At 35.2% G+C, this 21,190-nt stretch overlaps 1 protein-coding gene and 1 long non-coding RNA gene across 3 annotated transcripts in view; one reads left to right on the top strand and one right to left on the bottom strand.

Moving 5' to 3' along the window:
* Positions 1 to 12,730, top strand: part of LOC148172637 (uncharacterized) — a 36,247-nt gene extending 23,517 nt beyond the window's left edge. For both annotated transcript variants that reach the window (XM_088039689.1, XM_088039688.1), the window contains exons 2-5: positions 10,559 to 10,613; positions 11,240 to 11,393; positions 11,444 to 11,550; positions 11,602 to 12,730. In XM_088039689.1, coding sequence (XP_087895815.1) covers positions 10,559 to 10,613; positions 11,240 to 11,393; positions 11,444 to 11,550; positions 11,602 to 12,027 — 742 coding nt within the window. In that variant the 3' untranslated portion in view covers positions 12,028 to 12,730. The remainder of the gene's footprint in view (positions 1 to 10,558; positions 10,614 to 11,239; positions 11,394 to 11,443; positions 11,551 to 11,601) is intronic.
* LOC148172635 (uncharacterized) overlaps positions 1 to 21,190 on the bottom strand; it is a 58,484-nt gene that overhangs the window by 26,640 nt on the left and 10,654 nt on the right. The window contains exon 2 of the long non-coding RNA XR_015770289.1: positions 10,680 to 10,709. This is a non-coding gene — a long non-coding RNA (uncharacterized LOC148172635). The remainder of the gene's footprint in view (positions 1 to 10,679; positions 10,710 to 21,190) is intronic.

Genomic DNA, 21,190 nt, shown 5'->3' with positions numbered 1-21,190 from the left:
AAAAGTGTGAAAATTTTTGTATATTAACCTACATTTTGGGAACACCTACACTCATCTCCTGTTGCGATTAAAAAATCTTCGTAAACAAACAAAATTTATTATCGTGGGAACTGCACATGCGGCCCCCACGCCTACTAAACCTCAGTCTAATGGAATTACCATAGTTTTGGTTTTTCGGCATGTTTATGCTTCTGGTAGCGCCGGACCGGGTTGTTTACGATCCACCACCTTTGTGGTTTTCGATAATTGATAAAAGTAGCACCCTTTTTCGAGCTTTTCTATTGGCAACACTGCACAGTAGTAGAACGGGAGTGTGTGGATGGTGTTGTCGACCTGAGTAACCGTCGCCTGGTAACGCTTGCTTTATGAAGAATGTGTCGATAAACAATCAGATTCCTACGACTTACACATGCAATTATATCCCAGTCTGAAACACATAAAACTGAAACTCTCATTGTTTCCATCGCGAGGAGAAATACCGGCCCCGACACGCATTTTATTAATAACAATCGCGATTTTTCATTGTCCAAACATGGCCGCTTAACAACCAATCAACGGGGAAAAATCTTATTGTAAAGCTCTTCACTAGAAGTTCAATAAAACGTCGCCACGCTTATACTAATAAAACGATTAATGTCTTACGAATGCTAACTCATTTCGCGAAAATACTGGAATTAAGAAGTCGGCGGCGAGATCAAATAATTTTTGAGGCAGTTGTGGCCTCTTTATTAAATCTGACATTTATGGCTAGTGGTAACTGTCACCGCGGAAATATATTAGTGGACTAGAATTTTCAATAATATTACTGTGGTGCCCGAATTAGACTACTTTGTTGCCTGTTGCAATACGACAGGAAATTAGATTTTTTAATGTAGGCAATTTTGACTCCTTTATAATTATTTTGACAAATTTTGAATTATCATTCAGAGATTTTTGGACCACCTAGAAAGTGGTAAACTTATTGGTATTGTCAGATAGAGTAAGTAAAAGTTCCTCTCGAGTTGTGTTGACAATTTCTAACAATTTTGAACTGTACGGAAACTGAGTTTTTGCATATTCTCACGTCCATAAAATTAACAGTAGAAAGGTGCGCGAAATCGCAATGTTTTTACGTAGAGCCAGAAAATTAGCAAGTATCAGCTTTGCCGAGCAGAAATTCTTAACGAGATTGCGTTAATATCGCTATAAAATGTAACTGCTAGTTTCTCATCTCTCGGCGACAAAACGCTGGTTATCTGCGACAAGGCCACTAAAACTATGTGTATTTATTAATTTTTTCATGTTGCCTCACTACGACAAAAGTATATATTAATAAAATTTACGACGAACTCTCTAAATAAAATATGAAAGTTAAAAGCTTCATTCAACAGTGCTGCCTAAAATTCTAGCTTTATTGTCTTTTGATATATTTTATGTGTGTTAAAATTTATGATTTACATTATTTAATAACTCCGTTTAAGGAATGAAAATGATTCAGTGAAATGTGAGCTGAGATTCAAATCGTTACCGTCACGGCCTTGTCAATGTCAAATCATTAATAAAATCCTAGTGACGTAATAAAAATAATCACTGACCTAATAGGTAACTCTTTCGTTAAAACAGACTATAAATTATCTGAGATTTAGACCGGCACGCAACAGGTAATATCTAAAAATAATAATTATTTCAACAAAATTAAACAGTTTCTAATTGCTATTAACATGTGGCTTGAAATAGTGCTTACGTTATTTACATCTTTTTGCGAATCTCGCGAGTGAAAATACAATTAAGGATGCAAAAAGCACGTAAACAACAATAACTAGGAACTCCTTTCGTCCCCACATGTGTGTGGAGCATTCTGCAACTTTAATATTCATTTAGCTTTTTCTTATTCGAGGTCAGTAATGAACAAGTTAATTTGCGTATTACGCCCATTGCACCATTTGTCTTCCAGGTGTATAACGAGAATCTTTCTCTTATTCACTTAACTCGTGCATTCATTTAAATACTTAATTAAGGATACACCCTTGCACCAATGGAAGGCGGATTGGCTTGATGGTATCGTTACGATTACACTTCCAATTCGTTTGAAAGCGAATTTCGTTTTTATTGCTTTGAGGTGTTTATTTGTAACAAAAAAATAAATAAATACAGAATTTGTTTGTTTTGTGGCTAAGAATGAATAAACACGCTCAATTATCCGTGACCTAAAATTTGTCGGGAATAATTGTAAATTTATTTGTATCGTGAACGCACGATCATTTTTGGAGTAGCCGACAGCTGTGATAATTCACTTTTCTAAACGCGATTTCAAAGAGACTATGATAGATCTGTCTTCTCCCAGCCTATAAATCCTCCACGTACTTTCGAAACTTTATAAATCACCACTGACCCGAATAGAAATTAAAAAGTTGTAAGGACTGGTGGGTGAAAAACGACGACTATTCTTTCGCGGATGTCACAATTCAATTTGTCGCACATTTGTGTAACTACTGCGATGATAAAGTCTGTGTAGCTAAGTGGTAACCATAAATTACTGTCGTTATCGTATTAACTACTGAAAATGCTTTATAATGTATTCAAATGAAGAATAAAGCTGACGGGTGTTTAAGTGATGGCCGAAAGCTCCTGGCTAAAACCATTACGTGATTTTGGATCACAAATCAAAGAAAAATCGCCTCGGATTCGACCACTGACATATCAATTTGTTAAGAACAGGACGATATAATTTATTTTTTATATCGAATAAACATGCCATATCGAATTTGTTGTTTGTTAAGATAATCGTTAACCGGCACGCTGCGTTTATTAATTTTGAACAGCGCTGTCTGTGACGTCAGTTAAGGATAGATTTCATTAATTTCGCCGCGAATAATTTGTTTATAACAATAGATTGTTAACTCTTAATTCAGCGTGGTTTACTCTATCATTTCTCGGCGGATTTATTTATTTGAGGGTACTTCTATCCATAATGTACCAGCTCCTAGTTCTCCTTGACCCGTGAAATAAAAAAAACGCATACCCCACTGTGTAAAAGGTCATATGTACCATACTTTATGTACAGTTCTTTATCACACAATGTTTTAGGCGTTGCGTTAAACATTTCGTTTCTCATTTTCATAAGCAAATGCTGGAAAATGTAAACGAATAAATCAGATGCTCAAGTACAAACATGACCGCTCCTGGTTGTTTAAAGCGTGGCAGACTTGGCAGACCTCAAACCCACATCCTATTGTTCAATCAAATATCATTTAACACAAGACGACATCGTATTTGCAATGATTCATGTGGGCCAGACTTCTGCGTCTAAGATTTAATTATCCTGTAATTAAACACCGAAAAGTCGGCGACTGCAAGATCCACGAATTTTGCGACATTGAAATGTAGGGCACACTTTTATCAAAGAATTTTTAACTGATGTGGATTTAGGTGTGTTTTATCGAGCTTATCTCATTTTGTAATAAGATGTAGACAAATCATAAAGTTGTGCAGTGGAATAAATATGTGAAATTAAATTATGATCACTATTTATGCTACTTGAGTTTAAATTATTAATTTTTAAATAAATCGCGGAATTTCTAATTACGTGAAAATTATTTTAGTAGGTGAAGGTTTATTGAGAGATCATTTTCTATTGCAATTTAAATTGAGCTAGTCTTATTACCAAATCGGGGATTTCTATTTACAAGAACTTATAAAATAAATTTAATTTTTTATGATATGGAAAGTCGACGAAACTAGTTCTTTTCAGCAATTAATTCTGGATGGCTTAATTAAATTTATTTTATAAACTATTTATAATGCCAACTATTAATAATTTTGTCACAATTTCGGAAGAATTACATTGTATTTTGGCCATATTTTAAACTCTATTATCAAATCATTAAAGTTGATATAAACGCTAATAATGTTTCCATGAAAACGTTATATTCAGGAAGGTATTAATTTGATATCTGCTTCTCTATGCAAATTTACAGTGAACCTTCGTTAAATGTTTATGAATGTAGTTTTATGTCTACATAAATATGAATACTGAAACATTGTATTTGTGTAAAAAATTAACGGTTTAATTAACGCTTAAATGACGCCGTCTCAACTGGGATTTTTATTATGTTAGGAAGCCTTAAAATAAATTAGTAAGATAGTTTTCAAATAATTTATTGCTAATGTTTTTAGTTGGTCATTATCATAATGAAATTATCTTTCAACTTTCGAATGCGACTTTTTATTTATGACTAATATATCTTCTTGCTTTTGCATGCAATTGAGAAAAACTGGTACTATTTGCTTCAAAACTGTTTTCTATTCAGGGAACTGATTTTTTGTCTCCTTTAATTCAATTAAAATTAAATAATGAATAATAATAAAGTTATTAAATGAAAATAGTCTCAATGCTTCAAATACACTTGAAGGATCAAACGGATTTTATGAATCTGTGATTCAAAGAAGGATCTGCAGGAGCTGAAGGATTTGAAATATTTATCGGTGAATTTGAATTCTCTTGAAGTGAAAAATTTTAAGAATAAGGACAACAGAAAAATCGTTCAAAGGACCTCAATTGGACATTGTTTAAAATTTGGCGTTTTTTAGATGTTTTGAGGTGCTTTCGATTTCCTCATACAACTCAATTCCAAGAACCTTTGTGACGCATTTATTTACCAAAATTGGGCCCTCTTATGGAAATGTTGCGGTTTGAAAAGTATTTGTATCACAACCTTGTATCTTTTGAATACGAATATGTAAATAAATTTGAGTGCTTTCAATAATAAAAGTTCAATCATCATCACAAACTAAAGAAAGTGGTTTATTTATTACAACAGAATTTGTAGAATTCGACCTAAAAAGAAATTCCGGAAAATCCAATATAAAAAATGATGATTTTATCGTTCACTGCCACTAAAGGTAATTAAACTGTTGAAAATGATTATCGTTCGTTGACTCTTGACAATGTAACATTTTCCTGTTAAACAAATTATGCAAAATGTTTTTGCATTTGATGTGAATTGGTCTTCAGATCTTATCAATTTTGTTTTTGTACTTCTAAATCGTTTAGCCATGTCCCACTTACATGTTAAAATCCGTCAGTAATTTACAAGAAAAATGATCGTTCAAATTACGTGAATTAATGTGAACCGGCTGAAATAATTCGCTCAGGTGCATTCATCGAAGGAAATCACTGCCGCATACATATTTATAACATGACACTGTTTTAATTCCGTAATATTTCAAACACGCGATTAGTCCCGTAAATCCTCCTAATGAGCGCTTGACAGCTCCAAAAAGCTGTAAAAAGCGTATAATTGAGACGAGCCTCTCTTCTCACTTAACACCAAACGAAAAATGACATTAAAGCCGTAATTACAACGCGTGTAAATTAATACGACGATGATTCACGCCATATGTTCCTTTACGTACGATTTTGGAGAGATCCTGTGGATTCTGAGAATTTTGACACACAAGTGGCGCCAGACGCGGTCTGAGGTTGGCGAGAAAAAAAATCATGTCCTATTCACAACTATTAAGTGGGACGAATCTTTTAGGCACGGCGCCTTTAGTCGCAAAAACTCACACAATATACACCTTATTCTTTATTGTTTTGATGATTTATTTTAGTTTGATTTTGCGAGTTGCAGGACGAGATTTAGTTCTCTCGGCCTACACACCAGGCAAATTGGAGGCGAGCTTTAAGCTATTATTTATTCTTATCTGCATTGCAATGCTCACGGCTGATGTGATCTATATCTCTTATCTATGCAAAGCAGTTTCAAGCAGAATTATTTATATGGTTAGGCGAATGAAATTCTTCAGTAGCAACGACTTGTCTGAAGGAGAACTACATTAGATTTAAGTTTTAAACTTTACAAGGAGCTTTTACAGCAGTCAGATTTTCACGCAATTAATTTTGCTACTGGAAGTTAAGAAAAGTTGACATCTGAACAAACAGTTCCTAAGGAATGCAACAGTTTAAACCAAAAATTGGCAATTTGTTAAAATAATTACCTCGTACCTCATTCTCTATACACTTCAGCGACAAGAACGTATAAAGCTTCGCCGTTTCTTGTCATATTTGTTAGATGATTATTACCGAAGAACTACAAAAGCAATTAGAAACAATTATCTATAATTCGCTCTAACGCATACGTGCGTCATCTTAACGGACATTGGCTAGCAATTAAGATGGCTATTATCCTTCTTCTTAGTGCCTGTACAATTACACTTAACTTGTAAGATAATCAAATATTTAATTTCTCTGGCGATAAATTTTGAGTTATGGTCTTTGAGCTTGTGGTTTATTAGCTTTGAGTAGTGAGAAATGCAAGTAGGTGTTTCAAAAATTTTGGAAACAGTCACTGTAATAATCTCACTTATCTGAAAAGCCATAAATTATATAATGAATAGCCGCAAACTGGACTAATAATACGGTAGAATAGCGAAATGCAGAAGGTCCAGCCGTCAATGGTCAATCTGTTGAGCCATCAGATTGGGTGGTCATCTCTGAACGCCGGCTGTGGATCTATTCAGTGGGGCAGCTGACGCTAGCAAAACGTCCACTAATCCTTTTAACACCGCAAATGGTCTTTCAAAGCGCCCTATTATCATCCATTGACCATATAAGAGGATTGTTGCGATATCTTCGAATGTCAGGCAGAAAACGCTTGTTTGCTCGGCAAATATTTCCAATATTGCACAATTTTCTTTCTGAAAAATAGAGGGTAAATAACTCCACGAACGTGATAAGAACGATTTCTCAACCAAGTCTTATTACACGTGTCGCTTACCGCAATTAGACGTGGATTTCTTAGATGTTGTCGATAATATCGAATAGCTAGCACATGTTCTCACGCAGGAGTAATGGTAATGCGTGGATAAAGGACTTCATATTATATCCCTATAAGGAGAACTAGAAAGTTTCACTTTGCCTTCAATGTGACAACACCCTTCTTCATTTTTACCAAATTGTGAATCCAAAATACGTTAATTGGACAAGCACTTTAACCGTATCAGATTCCTTTTATCTCCAACATGTTACTGTTAATACCTCTTCAGCTACAAACGGTTGTAAATAGAAGTCGCTTCAAGAAGCCGGACCACTTTTCTCTCAATAAATTTTATTTCGAAGACTGTCATCTTCTCGAACATGCATTTCGCATCATTGCTCCGCCGCTAAATTAAAAGCTCGGAACAGTAGCTTAAAGTCTGCTGGAGGCGGAACTACTACTTTTCGAACAACTCCTACATTTCCGAAGCTCCTACAGCAATTTATACCAGTTCACCGCTACATTTTATGTCAACACTACATGACAAGATAAACTGCAAAATTATTTAAATTTAAACTGTTGAAATTAGAATAGCACAATATATCAAACACGCTTGCTGTGAAAACAAAGATTGGGCGGCGCGGTTTTTGGTGTTAATTAATTTATAAAGTAGAAGAGGTAGAAACCTAACACTGCCTAATTTAATTAGAAGGTATCAAAAATTTTACACAATCTTTAAATTATAACTGTAATAAATTTACAGTTATTTTATGGTAGTACGTACTTTGAATCTTTAAAACTCGTAACGTATGTACACTTTGACCGGTCTTTTATTAACAATTCCAAGTATGTATGCAATAGAAAAAATTACGATTGTTTCGTGACTTGTTAAAAAGCAGTAGAAATTAGCAGTGGATGGATTTCATCTTTTGAAAGCTCGGTGTGCGTCTGACTCATTAATTAATGGTGTTAGTAAGATGCTAAATCAGTTTTTATTTCCTTCAATTAAATATTCAATTTCCATGGGATTAATTGCGGTCGCCTGTTGAAATAAAATCCTCCAGCAAAATAATGTTTTCCGGGGAAATCTAATATTACTGTATTACTTGCAATTCGAGCTGTTTATATTTATACGATTCTGAGAGTAAAAAAGAATAATTAGTGTGTGTTCTTGGGTCAGTGATCACGAGCCACTGATTACTCATTTAAACTGTATCTGCTAAGTAAAGTTAATTGTTTTAGAGTCAATGATGCAAACTGTACATATTAAACGAAAATGGTAGTAATTAGCACCTGCCAGGAAGATCGTTAACGTTTTGACCGTTCAATCCATGCAATGGCTATCTCTCGCAAAGCACAACTTCATTAAACGCTGAAAAACATTAAAAACTAGTTAACACTACCACGATTCCCATAAAAATCGTCGTGTGTGGTGGCTCGACCCAACATAACTGGTAATTTCACATGTGCAATTTAACAAAACGTGTCGCAATTTCACCTTTAATCGCTTTTAAATAACAACTCTCATCTCGCACTAAGAATAAAGTTATCAATAATTTGGAGAGCGCGCTTGAAAAGAGAAAAGCTCAACGCGAGATGTCGGTTTGAATATTCATGTAATTGCTGATAACATCGACTAATTAATAACATCAAATTTAGACATTATAGGCTGCGCTATGGCGTCTTGCGTGTCTCAGTTGGAGTATTACTTAATAATATGCAAATCCGAGATTTTAGAAAAAATGATGCCGTAATTCATGCAGTAAATGTGTTGAAAATCGAGAAGGTGAACTCAGCATGTGATATTTAGTTAGTCGAAGAATCATTCATATACCACCACTTAATAAAATTATCCTCGATGACTCGAGGGCTTCATAATCATCTTCGCTTTTTTCGACGAGGTTTACACGCGATAAAACCTACATGAAAATTATGTAACACGCACATGCACCTCGGCGCCGCTACTGAAATCTTTAAGACGGATTTATTACTCAGGTACCTGTTTACTTAACCTCGTTTTTTAAAATTCTTTCGAACGCTTGAGAGAGCTTTTATGCATCACACTGTTATCATATTTGATCTAGGTACTAAAACCAAGATCAGAATTGTTTGAAACGAAAACAGGAAAGTGAATATTTGCACTGCGGCTGTGTTTACATAATACCATCTTCTGTTGGACGTCTGTGTTTTCAAAGAGATTTGTAAATACTTTTACCTATTGGTAATTAGTGGATGCACAGATTGCAGCTCTCGTGTGTAGAAAGCCAATTTGGCATCGTGCAAAATACACACGTCTTTAAAAGATGCGAGAAAGTGAAGGCCTTTAGGGAGCTTTTAGGAAAAATAGAAATTGTACTTAAGCTAATCGTATTCACAGTTCCTCAACTTAACAAGTTATCAGGAAACATCAATTTCTTAATTCAGAATAACAATAAATTAAATATTGGGGCTTGAGATTTATATGAAAGTGTTTTAGTTCCGTTCTTCTAGTTTCTCAGATTCGAAAAGCTTCAAAATTTTGAAAATTTTTGAGCGCCCGGAGCTCAGGAAGTGCATGCACGCGTATCATTGAGACCGTTTCTTCCTTCTTCCTGGACGAACCCATGTCGTCATATCAGCCACATCTCTGAATTCGACCCTGGACCCCCTCACATTCCTCTTCGGAAAAAAAGGAAAGTGACTTCATGTTGACAGTGTTGTCACTTGGTCGGTCAAACAGGAAGAGTTCTTTTAAGGCTGTCATTGCGTCTGAGGCCGCGAATGATTGATAACGTGAACAAGCTATTAACCCGTCCAGACCACGTAGTGGCGGGGGCGCCACATTATCGCGGCTATTCCGTGATTGACAACCATAGACAAGTATCCATATGAGAGCAGATTTTTCATTTAGTGGCGCCTATGCAAATTTTCATCTCTGATACATAAACAAGTGGATAAACTGGAAGTGATGGCTGTCGTCACGTGTGCACGAACATGTGTAATATTTGCGATCCCGACATGATTAGCTTGATGATGGCCGTTGTGGAAAACCAATGAGCGATGATGCAGATTTTGTTATTTTATGATGGAGGTGACTAACGTTGAATAATCAAAAGGTAGGGTTTGGGGGAAATTCCGGTATCTTAATTATCTTAATTACTTTCGCCGGTCTAGTTTTAGTTTGACTTTTTTTAAATCCGAATCGCGATGTACCAGAATACAGTTCTGTTTGAATCGCTCGCTACATTTTTTGTACCTAGACTAGACGACTCCTGAGGTCGGAATCTCTTATACTTGTAACAAGTGTGCAATTACTCTCCACTTCGATCTAATACGAAATCCGGCGCTAAATGTCGGGACGCCAGTCGCACTTTTTTATAGTCTGTGTAACGAAATAATGTTGGCGTCTTCATATATGGTGCTAAATACCACATTGTCCCACTTCATAATTCAAGTATGAATAAACTAGTAAGGTTTTGTCATTTCATCGCTGGTGGTGGCACGTGCTCCGGCCGGTTATGGAACTAAAAATTCGGTAATAAATCTGTATTTACAAAACAATGACCAAAAAGCGATATTAAATAAGTGTAACTAACCGAAACAATAATATTTAGTTGAATGGATTTGATGACGACGTTTTCATTTACTTTTGCATTGTTCAAATTCTTTTTTTTATTTGCTATTAAATTCTAATTGTATTGTTTTAGCTCTGTACTATTACATCACAATTATTGCATTGCGTCTGTAGGTACTGGAAATGTTGTCACAAATCTTATTTGTTTTGAGATTTTACACAAGAAAATGCTCCGGTGTCTTGTTCTAATTGGGCTTTTCTTTTTCAGGAAACACCATCAACCGTATCAACTTCTAGCCATAGTTTACCTTTTTTGTATAATGGTGAGTGCACACTTGCAATAACTCTTCAAAATACGAATTAATACGAATTTTAAAACTGATACTCACATTTCCATGTTACGTCAATTGCTCCAGGATCTGAAAAAAAGCTTTTTTTAAACCATTTAAATGTTACACATTCCTAAATTTATGATTATGCAAACAACGAATGTGCGTAACTAATAATTGAATTTTGATTTTGCGCTTTAAGGCAAGAATTTGGTTTGTACGTCATAATGTTTAACAATTGATCATAAAATGGAAATTACGTCTCAGATGAAACTAATAATTGTTGAATGGTTTAGGTGTTGACGTGAAACTAATTTCTTTTGTAATCTTGTAGAAAATTATTGTTATATTAATATAGGCTAAGAAAACAACAAAATTTGGTTATTTTACAGCTCTTGCAAGATACTAAGACAGCCAGTTAATCCCTTTACTATTTTTAGTGGTTCTCAAAATGTTTGCTCGAAAAAGCCGCATGAAGATTTCAAGCATCATAACATTTTGAGAACCATCGCCACTTTTAGGCATTTTTGGTGAAATAAAATTTTGACTTTGAGTTTGAGAAAATTGACTAACCAACCCCATTTTTAACCATATCTTATGCAAATACTGTTTTGTTGCAGATTTTAAACCTACCCCTCAAATCCCAAGGCACTCCATGTAACTACCCTGTCAAAAAGGTGAAAATTCATTCCGAAGGCGCCAAAGGATTCCTCCGAGTAAATGGATCAAGAATCGTAGCAAACGGTTGTGATTCTTGTTTGGATTCAGAGAAATGTACGTTGAAATAAAAAGAAAGAAATTCGAATCTAACCATTTTTTTCTAGTTTATCTTTACACAGTGACGATAGAGCAACACAAGATGCTTTTGTATCACATACGTTCCGGCAAATTTATATGTTGGAATAAATCGTTTAAAAAGCTCGTTACCAGGGTAAGTTTTAGCAGTGTCTGTTTCCTGTTGAAGCTAATCGCATGATTACAGAAAAATCCGGTAAATTTAACCTACTGCACGTTTGAAGAAAAGGTGTCGATACGAAATAAGGCTGTTATGGTTAGGTATACTTCTATGGACCACAAACAGAAGGAAGTAGAAATTCGCTTTCTCAGAAGCGGGGCCTTGGCAAAACCGAGACTCGTTGAAAAATGCTTAGAAAGAAAGATGAAAAAAGGAAAACTCGAGTGGCCGATGGAAGAACTGATGAATTTAGATCTTGCACATATTGAAGACAATCTAAGAAATACGGATAAATATAAAAAATTAACGAATTGTGCAAATCCAGACTTTCTGAAATCAGACGTGGAGTGCGATTCTGGTATGCCTGATTTCTGCAACCGGATGAGGAGGTTACGGCAAAACGGTCACAGTATATCTCCCGAAATAATAGAACTGTGTAAAAATAAGTGGTGAAAACACAAATGACTGCGTCTATATAAACTTTCAAGTGTCAGTATTTTATAGTATCTATGAGAGTGTGAGATTGTACAAAGCTTTCAGTTCCATGTCCTAAGAGGAACCAACGGACGTTCGCTTTGTATAATATAAATGTATGGCATGTACAAATTTATCGTACACCCATATTCATACTATGTAAAAACCGGTATTATTGATAAGTTGTATATTGTATTTATTTTTTTATTGTTTTTTGCTTCGTATATTAATTTAATGTTTTTGTATAGTTTGTGTAAATTATTTATCGAGTCTTGGACTATGAATGTGAGTGTACAGCCTTATTTGACCCCTGTGGGGTCTTATTTAACTCATATAACTTTTATAAATTAATTTATTTCTTGAAGGCACCATTTCCAGTATTTTACTAATGTTTTTTATCTCATTTAACCGGTGCCTAAAATAGCGCAATCCATGTTCTAATGGTCCGTTGGCTAAATCAATTCGCAAAAAATACCAAATAATGAATGAGGCTTTGATAATATTATATATATTATAATATAGAAAATTTTTATATATTGTGTGTTATTCGTTGTTATGCAGTTATGTCAGCCTCATATTGTAAGATCTGTGCCATGTCTCTACAATGCCCTTAAGATTACATTCCAAAACTTATACATAATTACTACCTACGCATTTACAACAAATACATAATTTAAAGTAATTTTTGACTTTATATCCTATACCTTCTTATCCTTACCAACAATTTTTTCAACCAAATAACAAATAATAAATAAGGTAGGTCCATCCTTTAAGTAACATAAATCGTTCAAAGAATGACGGAATTTTTAAAGTTCAAAAGCACTCAAACCGCAGTGATAAAATTTTAGTTATTTTTTATGTCACGTTTATCAATCGATATCACTAAGACGTTGAAAGTACAAGCCAAAAGTGTATTTGTTTATATTCAATAAACGCAAAATCACAGCTCTTTAATTTTTTTAAGATAAATCCGATAAGGCAGCGGAATTTTTCATGTTTAGCTTCCTGTCTAGAAAACAACTTCTCGTAACAAAAGCTTGTGATTTAAATGAAAGTTCATTTCTGCAATAAATTTATCGCACTGTGTAAAAATTATCTGCTCCGCTGAGCACAAAACACCTCTTTGTTACCACCCCTGGTCAGTTTTGGTGGCTTCTGCCTTCACCACGCACCATTTGAAGAATTTTTCCACAAAGGTATCGTTTTGCTGTTTACCCAAACAATTCCGATTTCTTCTATTACCACAGGGCACGTGCTGAGTCAACCATTAAATTTATTTCGGTATTCAAATCCCCAGCAGATGCGTGATACACAGATTAACCAAGGGAAGAGGGTAATTCTTTTGTATTGTTCTTAGTTCTGAACGAACGGGTGTTTTCACGCCTGAATGGAGCCGTGAAGAATTAAACCTACCCTCAATCTGAAGGCAAAAATCGCCTTTCGGTGCAACTGTGCCCTTTACAGATGGGTGAAAATTACCTAGAATTTTTTTATTATTTTGTTTAAGTAATTAAATGTGATTAACGTGTTCCCACTTTACCTCAAGAGTCCGTTGGGTTTATTTTGTTGACAATTTAATTAACGTGAGTTTGTTAAAACTAGTTGTGGTGTTGAATCAAAAGCAGTGGCGTGCATAGGTCAATAGAAAAATGGTTTTGAGTGCAGAGACAGCTTTCTGCTTCAGTGCGATTAAGATCATAATTGACACTATTTTTTAAAACAATATTGATTTGAAGTAAAGAGATTAAAGACACAATTCAATTAATCGTAATTGCTTTGTTGAAATACTCGAAAAAACTGGGTTCTATTTAAAAGATTTTTCGGAATCGTATCAAACAATGAAGAAATAAAACGGTATAACCCAAATTCCAGACGATTGAGCAATCATTTTCAAGCGTGGTAAAGCTGCTTGGGTACTGATATCTTCTATTTTATTATTATACAGGGTGTCCCAGAACTCACGCCTAGCCGAAAAAGGGCGGATGCCGACAGCAATCAGGACGCCAAAAATGCAATTTGTTTTGTCCTGATGTGCATTAAAATTGAGAAATTGCTTAACGAAACTGACCAATCCCAGACGCTCAAGCACAAATAATATTAACATTGCTAGGTTGCATAATTAAATCCTAAAAAGGAAAATTGATTTGGTCCACTACATTTTTATAACTGACATCTAATGTCAATTTGACAGATAAAAACCACACAATGACGGTTCTAAAAAGAACCCTTTTATTACAACAAGAAACAGAACAAGGCACATGATGTAATGGTTAAATCAAATGCTTGAACAAACCACCATTATTTTGGACACACAGATGAGCTCTTCTAACCAAACTTTGACATGGTACGGGTGCCGGTGATCTGTCGCGAGAATTTTTTGTACAGAAGATTTTCCGATTTCTAACTGGCGTGCCACAGTTCAGATACTTTGCGTGGAGTGTTCACCAACCGCTTCCAAAACGGACAGTTCTGGCCTGTCTTGGTGCTCCACCAACTTCGCGCCGATCTGTTAATAACTGATCAGTGTGTCCAGCCCGAGAAACAACACAAACGGGTCGATTTCAAGTCACTGCGTTAACGCAAATTTGCAACCGTTGCCAAGGTATGAGCAATGTGATTGGCGTTGCTATGTTGCAAATGGGATTTGCAGTAACGCAAGTCACACTTGAAATCGACCTCTAAGAATCGTTTTGTTGTCCGGATAATAATCACGACCTGGAAAACGTCCTCGGTACGTTCTTGCTGCTAATACTAATTTCGATAGCACTCTTCTAAAATAAGACGCATTCTGCCGCCGAGTACTCCTGAACCGTTTTAGGATATCTGTTACCTCCAAACACCATCTAGGAAACCAGCAAGCAAAGGAAACCAAAAGAAACGCCGTTTCACACTCCACTTAGATTTTCACTGTGTCAGTTGTCCTCCAGGTGTGTCTCTTGTCATTCAACGCTCGTCAACCAGTAGTCTTCAACCCTCTAGTCAATTTCTAAAGTACGTTGAGCCGTTTCTGCACACTAAGTTCAATATGAGTTAGATTTATTGAAGCCTGTCATTCTAACGTCAGTGAAATTTATAGTGGACCAGATTATTCATACAAAATTCAAAGGAGAAAATTTAAACTGGTTTCTTAGCAACACGCCAGTGTATCCTCCAGACCATCTCCACGCAGCCTTGTGATTGGTCAACTTTGTCATGTCTTTTCTCAGTTTCTGTTGGAGCTGGAACTTTTTTTTCAGCAATTTACACATTCACACCTTTTCCCGATATCCCCGGTTTTCGGCTAGGCATGAGTTCTGGGACACCTGTACATGTATATGCAGAGTGTACTCCAAAGCATCACGGATGTCCTGAATGATGGAATTTGATCGTAAGAACCAGAATGAAACAGAAAGTTGAAAGGGGGTAATACTTCACAGTGAGTTTGAAATAGCGGTCAAGTTTTGCGGCTAAAGACTACCAGAAAAAAATGTTTGAAGTTTTCTACAGAAATGAATTTTTTGCAGATTCATAATGTGCAGTGCTAACTATTGCTGTGGTTAAAAGCTTAGTATTTTATTTGGGCTCACTCTATATAAATAATTAAATATAGGTGTATTTTTAACAGACCGACAACTTCTGCATTAGACGCATATTTGACTCTATTCGTCCAGTACACCGTGTAAATGAAAAACTCATCGCTGCTAGCTGAAACTTGTAATTATTTATGAAATTACGCCTCCATGTTATTAATTCAAGACCGATATACGATCTTCTATTCGACAGAAATCGAAATAAATTAAGTTAAAGAAAATACGTTTTTTAAAGATAGTCGATCGAAAAGTAAAACAATGCTTATTAATATCTTACGTTGTCAAACTTACACTTAAGTCCTCTTTTCTTCCGACGAAGAATAAATGCCGGTTCAAACACCAGAGGATTACGATAAATCATAAATTACAGACCGCTTGTACATACATACATACAAGTGAGATTTTTATCAAATTAACAACAGGAATAATCCGTGTTTGTGAGGCGCACCTCAGGGGATATCGTACAGAATACCGAAGTACAAATTAATTACCCCGTCGCCGTTGGTAGACTCTCAAATATCAAGCCCTCGTAAATGATTTAGAACGAAAATTTCAAGAGGTCATCGAAATTCAAACAAGAAGGATTAGTGTCGCTCCATAAAAACTTTATTGCACGGCTTCTTCGGGGGTTGCATGTGTAATAAAGCCGTTGTGACTTTTTATTATCTTTATAGTAAAAAAAACAGCTCGAGTGTGGTGTTATATATCAATTTAATTCATCCCGATTTTTATTGTCTCAGGACGTCTATAAAAATATTAAATTAATCGAGAATCAACGTGAAAGTTGCTATTAGAGGTCGTTTTTCTAAATTTGATGCCACGGAATTTTCGGACCTGGATATATTCGGTATTTTATGATATCTTTACAAGTGCGACAGATTATGTAATGGACTAGAGAGTTGGTTTAGACAGTTTAAACAAAAAAAAAGGCGATGGGGGGTCACTTCCTGCGAGATACTCGAAGACTAAATCATTTCTAAATGGCTCCAGGTTTTGAGAGAGAAACGTATTAATTTTACTGGAAATGTCAAGAAATTTTGGTACCTTTCCTTTAGACGAAAGTTTGACTTAATCTGACATTCTGTCTGGTTTATCTAATCACATGAATAAAATTGAATTGAGTGGTGCATTGTACAACAGCGTCTATTTTTATGTTGATAACAAGTGGACACGTGAATCTGCGCGATATTTTTCATCCTTGACAGTAGAGGAACCTGAATTAGATCCAAATTCTGTTACCTCCGTGTAAATGATGACTTTACATAATGTATTATAATCGTTTGAAACAAACCTTCATGAAAAGTTGGCAGGTAATAAGTCAGGAAGATAGTGATAGTGAACATAAATCATTGCACACAATGAAACGACGTGGTCATCAGTAGTTGCTGACAATGAAACATTTATTATTGCTTTTATGTACACACTGGAAGATCGTGTCCTTTCTTGACCTCATATTTATTAATTATAGTTTTCATCAAATAAAAAACTGCACGACTATTAAAGATTATCGATTGTTATAGACAAACTTTGAGTGCCGATTGCAAGGTCTTTGGAAGTCTGTTAGTCTCTGGCTGTTGGCAGTCAATGTAGCACAAGAGAATGTTTTTTAAATATTGGCTGATGTATTTTACTAACCGGCTACAGTTTGTTAAGCAGATCTGTAATTGCATGTATAAGAATTGTAAATGTTTATTTAGGATCACATGTCTGCTGTTCTTCTTGTTTATGACTCTTTGTTTTACTTGTTTTTCAATTCATGTGTCCAACTTTTTTTTGAGGAGTTCGGTGCAATTTTTTCGTTCTATTACGAACTCAAAAATAACCAAAACCGCACACTTAACTCTCAAAACCACACACTTCTTAGCAGGTCAAGGCCGCTGCTTTGTTTCTTTGCAAACTCTTGATGAAATTGACAAATTTACATACTTAGTGTGTTTTATTTGCTAAAAGTCTCGTTTACACACTTCTTGAAGTGGTGGACCATTATTTGGGTGCAGTGTTTATTAAATACGTTGGAGTTTAATGGTCTATAAAAATTTAAGTGTATCTCATTTACAACGTCACGCACGAGGTGTAAATAAAAATTTTCTGAGGGAGGCGCGGAATGTGAACGCGCATCTTTTATGATTTACGTGCTGTTTGTTAAGGATTACAATAGTATTTACGGCTGTTTTGTAGTAAGAGTGAAGTGTAGGATTTGTACCAAATCTTGGAAGCTTTCGGAAAATTTTAACAGTTTCACAGACTGAGAGGAGCATAATTTTATCAGAGATTTTGATGCCGCATCCAAAAAATTCTCCCTTTCCTGCATAATTGGCGCTGAGTTCAGTTGTTTGATATTTTGCATTTTTTGGATTTGATACCCATGCAGGATTTAATAAAAGATGAGAAGAATTTATTTTAATGTTATTAAAGACGGGAACGCGCAATTATTTTAATAAAAAAATAGATTTGGATGATTAATTACGAAATGTTATTCCCGTTTTGTTATAGCCGCGGTAGTCGTTATAAATTACGAAGCAATAAAATTAAAACTCACTGTAAGTTTCGTTTATTTTGTGCAACATGAGGGCGGTCCGAGCCGGTTTCTTCTTTTACAACTCTATAAAAATATGTAATAATGGTAACTTTTGACAAGAAAAATATGCCAATAAATCTTCGAAATGGTCGTCACTCTTATTTCGTCTTGTCAAATTATAACTCCGGTTGTGTGGTACATCATTAAAAACATAAACGTTTCCTAAAGAGGGTAATTGTACGAAACCACCCTATAAAAAGTCATAAATCGTTAAAGTCTGTCTGCTGAGGGTAAAAGTTAATTGGGCTGACATCAAGCGGTTTCTTTCCTGTGGCTCCAATTACGTGGTCGAATTGACGTCTCTCTTTAACCTATTGTACGAAATCCAAATGAAAAGGAGGAACTCCCGTGTGCTTATTGCCATTTCTTCATAAGCTTTCAGAGTCGCCGATCGGTGGTTAAAGAGCCGAAAGCGTGGAACGAAACAACAAATGATTGATGCCGACTGTGGGGGGTCGCGCCCCAAGCTATGATATTCGATAGAGATGTAACGTATCATAGTGGTTCGTCAACACAAATTTTTAATTGGACTCGAAATTCCACATGGGCGTCAATTGAGAAATATTCTTGCTCAATAAATTAATTTTATTTGACACATATTATATCGAAACAAATTGTTTTTCACTACTTAGTTCGAGAGATTTTCCATAGATTTTTTTAATAAACTGGTTTCTGCGAAAAGTACTTCACATGTTGTTATTGCACGTCAGTCAAATAAATTTTATTAAGGACTTGCATCACAAACGATTTTGCAAGATAAAAATATTTTATTGGGAAAAGCACACAATAAAATTAATACCTGTAGAAATGTCACTTTACGCAACATTTAATGGAAGGAAAGTAATTTTATTAGAAGCAAAATTCTCTGCTGTGAGAACAGAATTATCAAGTGAAATTTCGAACTAAATAAAAATTTTATCTTTAAGTACCACAATTTTCGAAAGTGTGACTTTGTACACTTACAGGTATCGGAATTCCGAGTGATTGTTTTACGGACTTGTTTTAAAATGCCAAAAGTGATCAATTATCAAATCATGACAACTTTACCAATAAACCAAATAAAGAGATAATCATTTGAGATACTAAAAGAATTCGATAAAAATATTTTCCATAGTAATTGTGAAGACAGGAACAGTACATGCAATTATACCAAATACAAATTGTAAAAACAAAGTTGCAAATATCCATAATTAACAAACCATAAAATCTTAAAATTAATTTGAAGCAACAGCTGCAACACTGACACATTGGCTAATCAAGACGATACTTCCACTCAAAGTAACAATATTATTATCTGTTCATTTACAGTTGTCAGTAAATAACAATAATTAGCAAATTAAAAAAGTCTTGTTAAGCATCGTGTGTAAGTGTACGTTACAACTCGTTTTATGAAGACACTAGTGGCGCCACCATTATGAAATCCCAGCCGAGCTTTGAGAAGCTCGGCTCTTTCAATTAAACAAAGGCCCCAACGTCTTTTTGTGTGTATATTAAAAATATTTTGCATTCCGATGGGATAAATTTACATCATCATCTCGTAAGGTTCTTATCTTCAAGTGACACACCTTGTTAATCTTGTAGTAAGTATGTCAGTTTTGTTATTATTATACGACGTACATTTTACTTCATTGTGTGAAAAACTCTTGTTTGTTGTGACACGTTATCACTAGTTTCATTTTTACTGCAGGCTTATGAGAAAAAAGAATGCGGAAGCAGTGGCGTGCGAGATTTTTCTTTGTTCCTGCACCATTTCAGGTGTTTGGACAAGACGATTTGGAGCTCGAGTGAACTTCAATTGCCCACGCCAGTTCCATTTCGCATTATAATTAACCTCATCTAATTAAATTAATTTATTCTATTTGTGGATTAAAATTTAATTATGTCAGAATTATAATTAATCACATCGACAGTTAATAAATCATTTTATGAACTACAAATTATTTTATTTAGATCTATGATGTCGATAGACAGGTCCTTGAATATATGCTGAAAAACATTTCCATCAGTTTTGGACAGACATTTGAAATAATTAATTAGGTGCTTTTGATAAAACGTTAATTTGGGGCTGAGGATGACTTTAAAATTCTCTTAGAATATTCCTGTCTATTTTAACCATTTGTGGTGTTAAATATCAAATCAGTGATAACTGTTATTATTGTTATTAGCTAACTATTTATTGTGCTCATATTTTTCCTGTTATTGTTATTGCCGTCCAGTTTTAATTGTGGTTGTTTGGGCGCCTAACCGTGAAAAGATTCGAGTATTAGCCGAAAGAAACTTTAATGTTTTCACCTATGTTTTACGAGATATAAATATCCCTTTCAGCTATAAACATAGGAAGATAGTTGTCGGGTTGTAAAGTAAGTTCCCACGTCCGTGGCGGCGCCACTTGAGTTTGTGTCAACATGCCCTCCTCGCAAGTTGCTGTGTAGGGGCATCATCTTCTAGCAGCCTAAACGCCACGACGTACGTACGATACTGACATTCCGATCTCATTCCGTGATAAGTTTGCTATTCAATTAAAAACGACTTTATTTCTTCCTTTTTTGGCAATTAAAGTATTATGAGAAAGTCGAGGAGATGACAGCTGTTGTGGGTCGAAGACGCAGCTTTTGCGGATGGACAGTATCAAGATACTCGTGAAAAAAATGTATCAGCGACTATTGTCGTTTCTCTTAATTTTTCAATTTATTGTGCGTTTGCATTCAAAGAATATATCAAGTTTCTGCTCGCTGTGGAAGCTTTTCCCCTCGCGATATTTTCATAAACTAGCAATAATCATCTATTCAACTCTCAGCGCAACAATGAAGTATCAATTTCAACGACTTTCTTATGCAAAAAGCCTCCTCTATCGCCCATAAGCATCACTCTTGTAAAACACACCAAACCAAAACGCCACCGTTCCGGCCAATTACTCAGCTAGGTTTTGCCGTAGGAAGTGTTAAATTACACATACTCAAGACGCCAACAGGTCCATTTGTTGACGATATTGCAT

This window comes from Gnatocerus cornutus, chromosome 6, assembly GCF_029298725.1.
Source record: "Gnatocerus cornutus isolate USDA-ARS CGAHR chromosome 6, icGnaCorn1.1, whole genome shotgun sequence".
Taxonomy (NCBI): domain Eukaryota; kingdom Metazoa; phylum Arthropoda; class Insecta; order Coleoptera; family Tenebrionidae; genus Gnatocerus; species Gnatocerus cornutus.
Note: the sequence above shows the minus strand (reverse complement) of the source record. Positions and strands in the feature narration are given on the sequence as shown.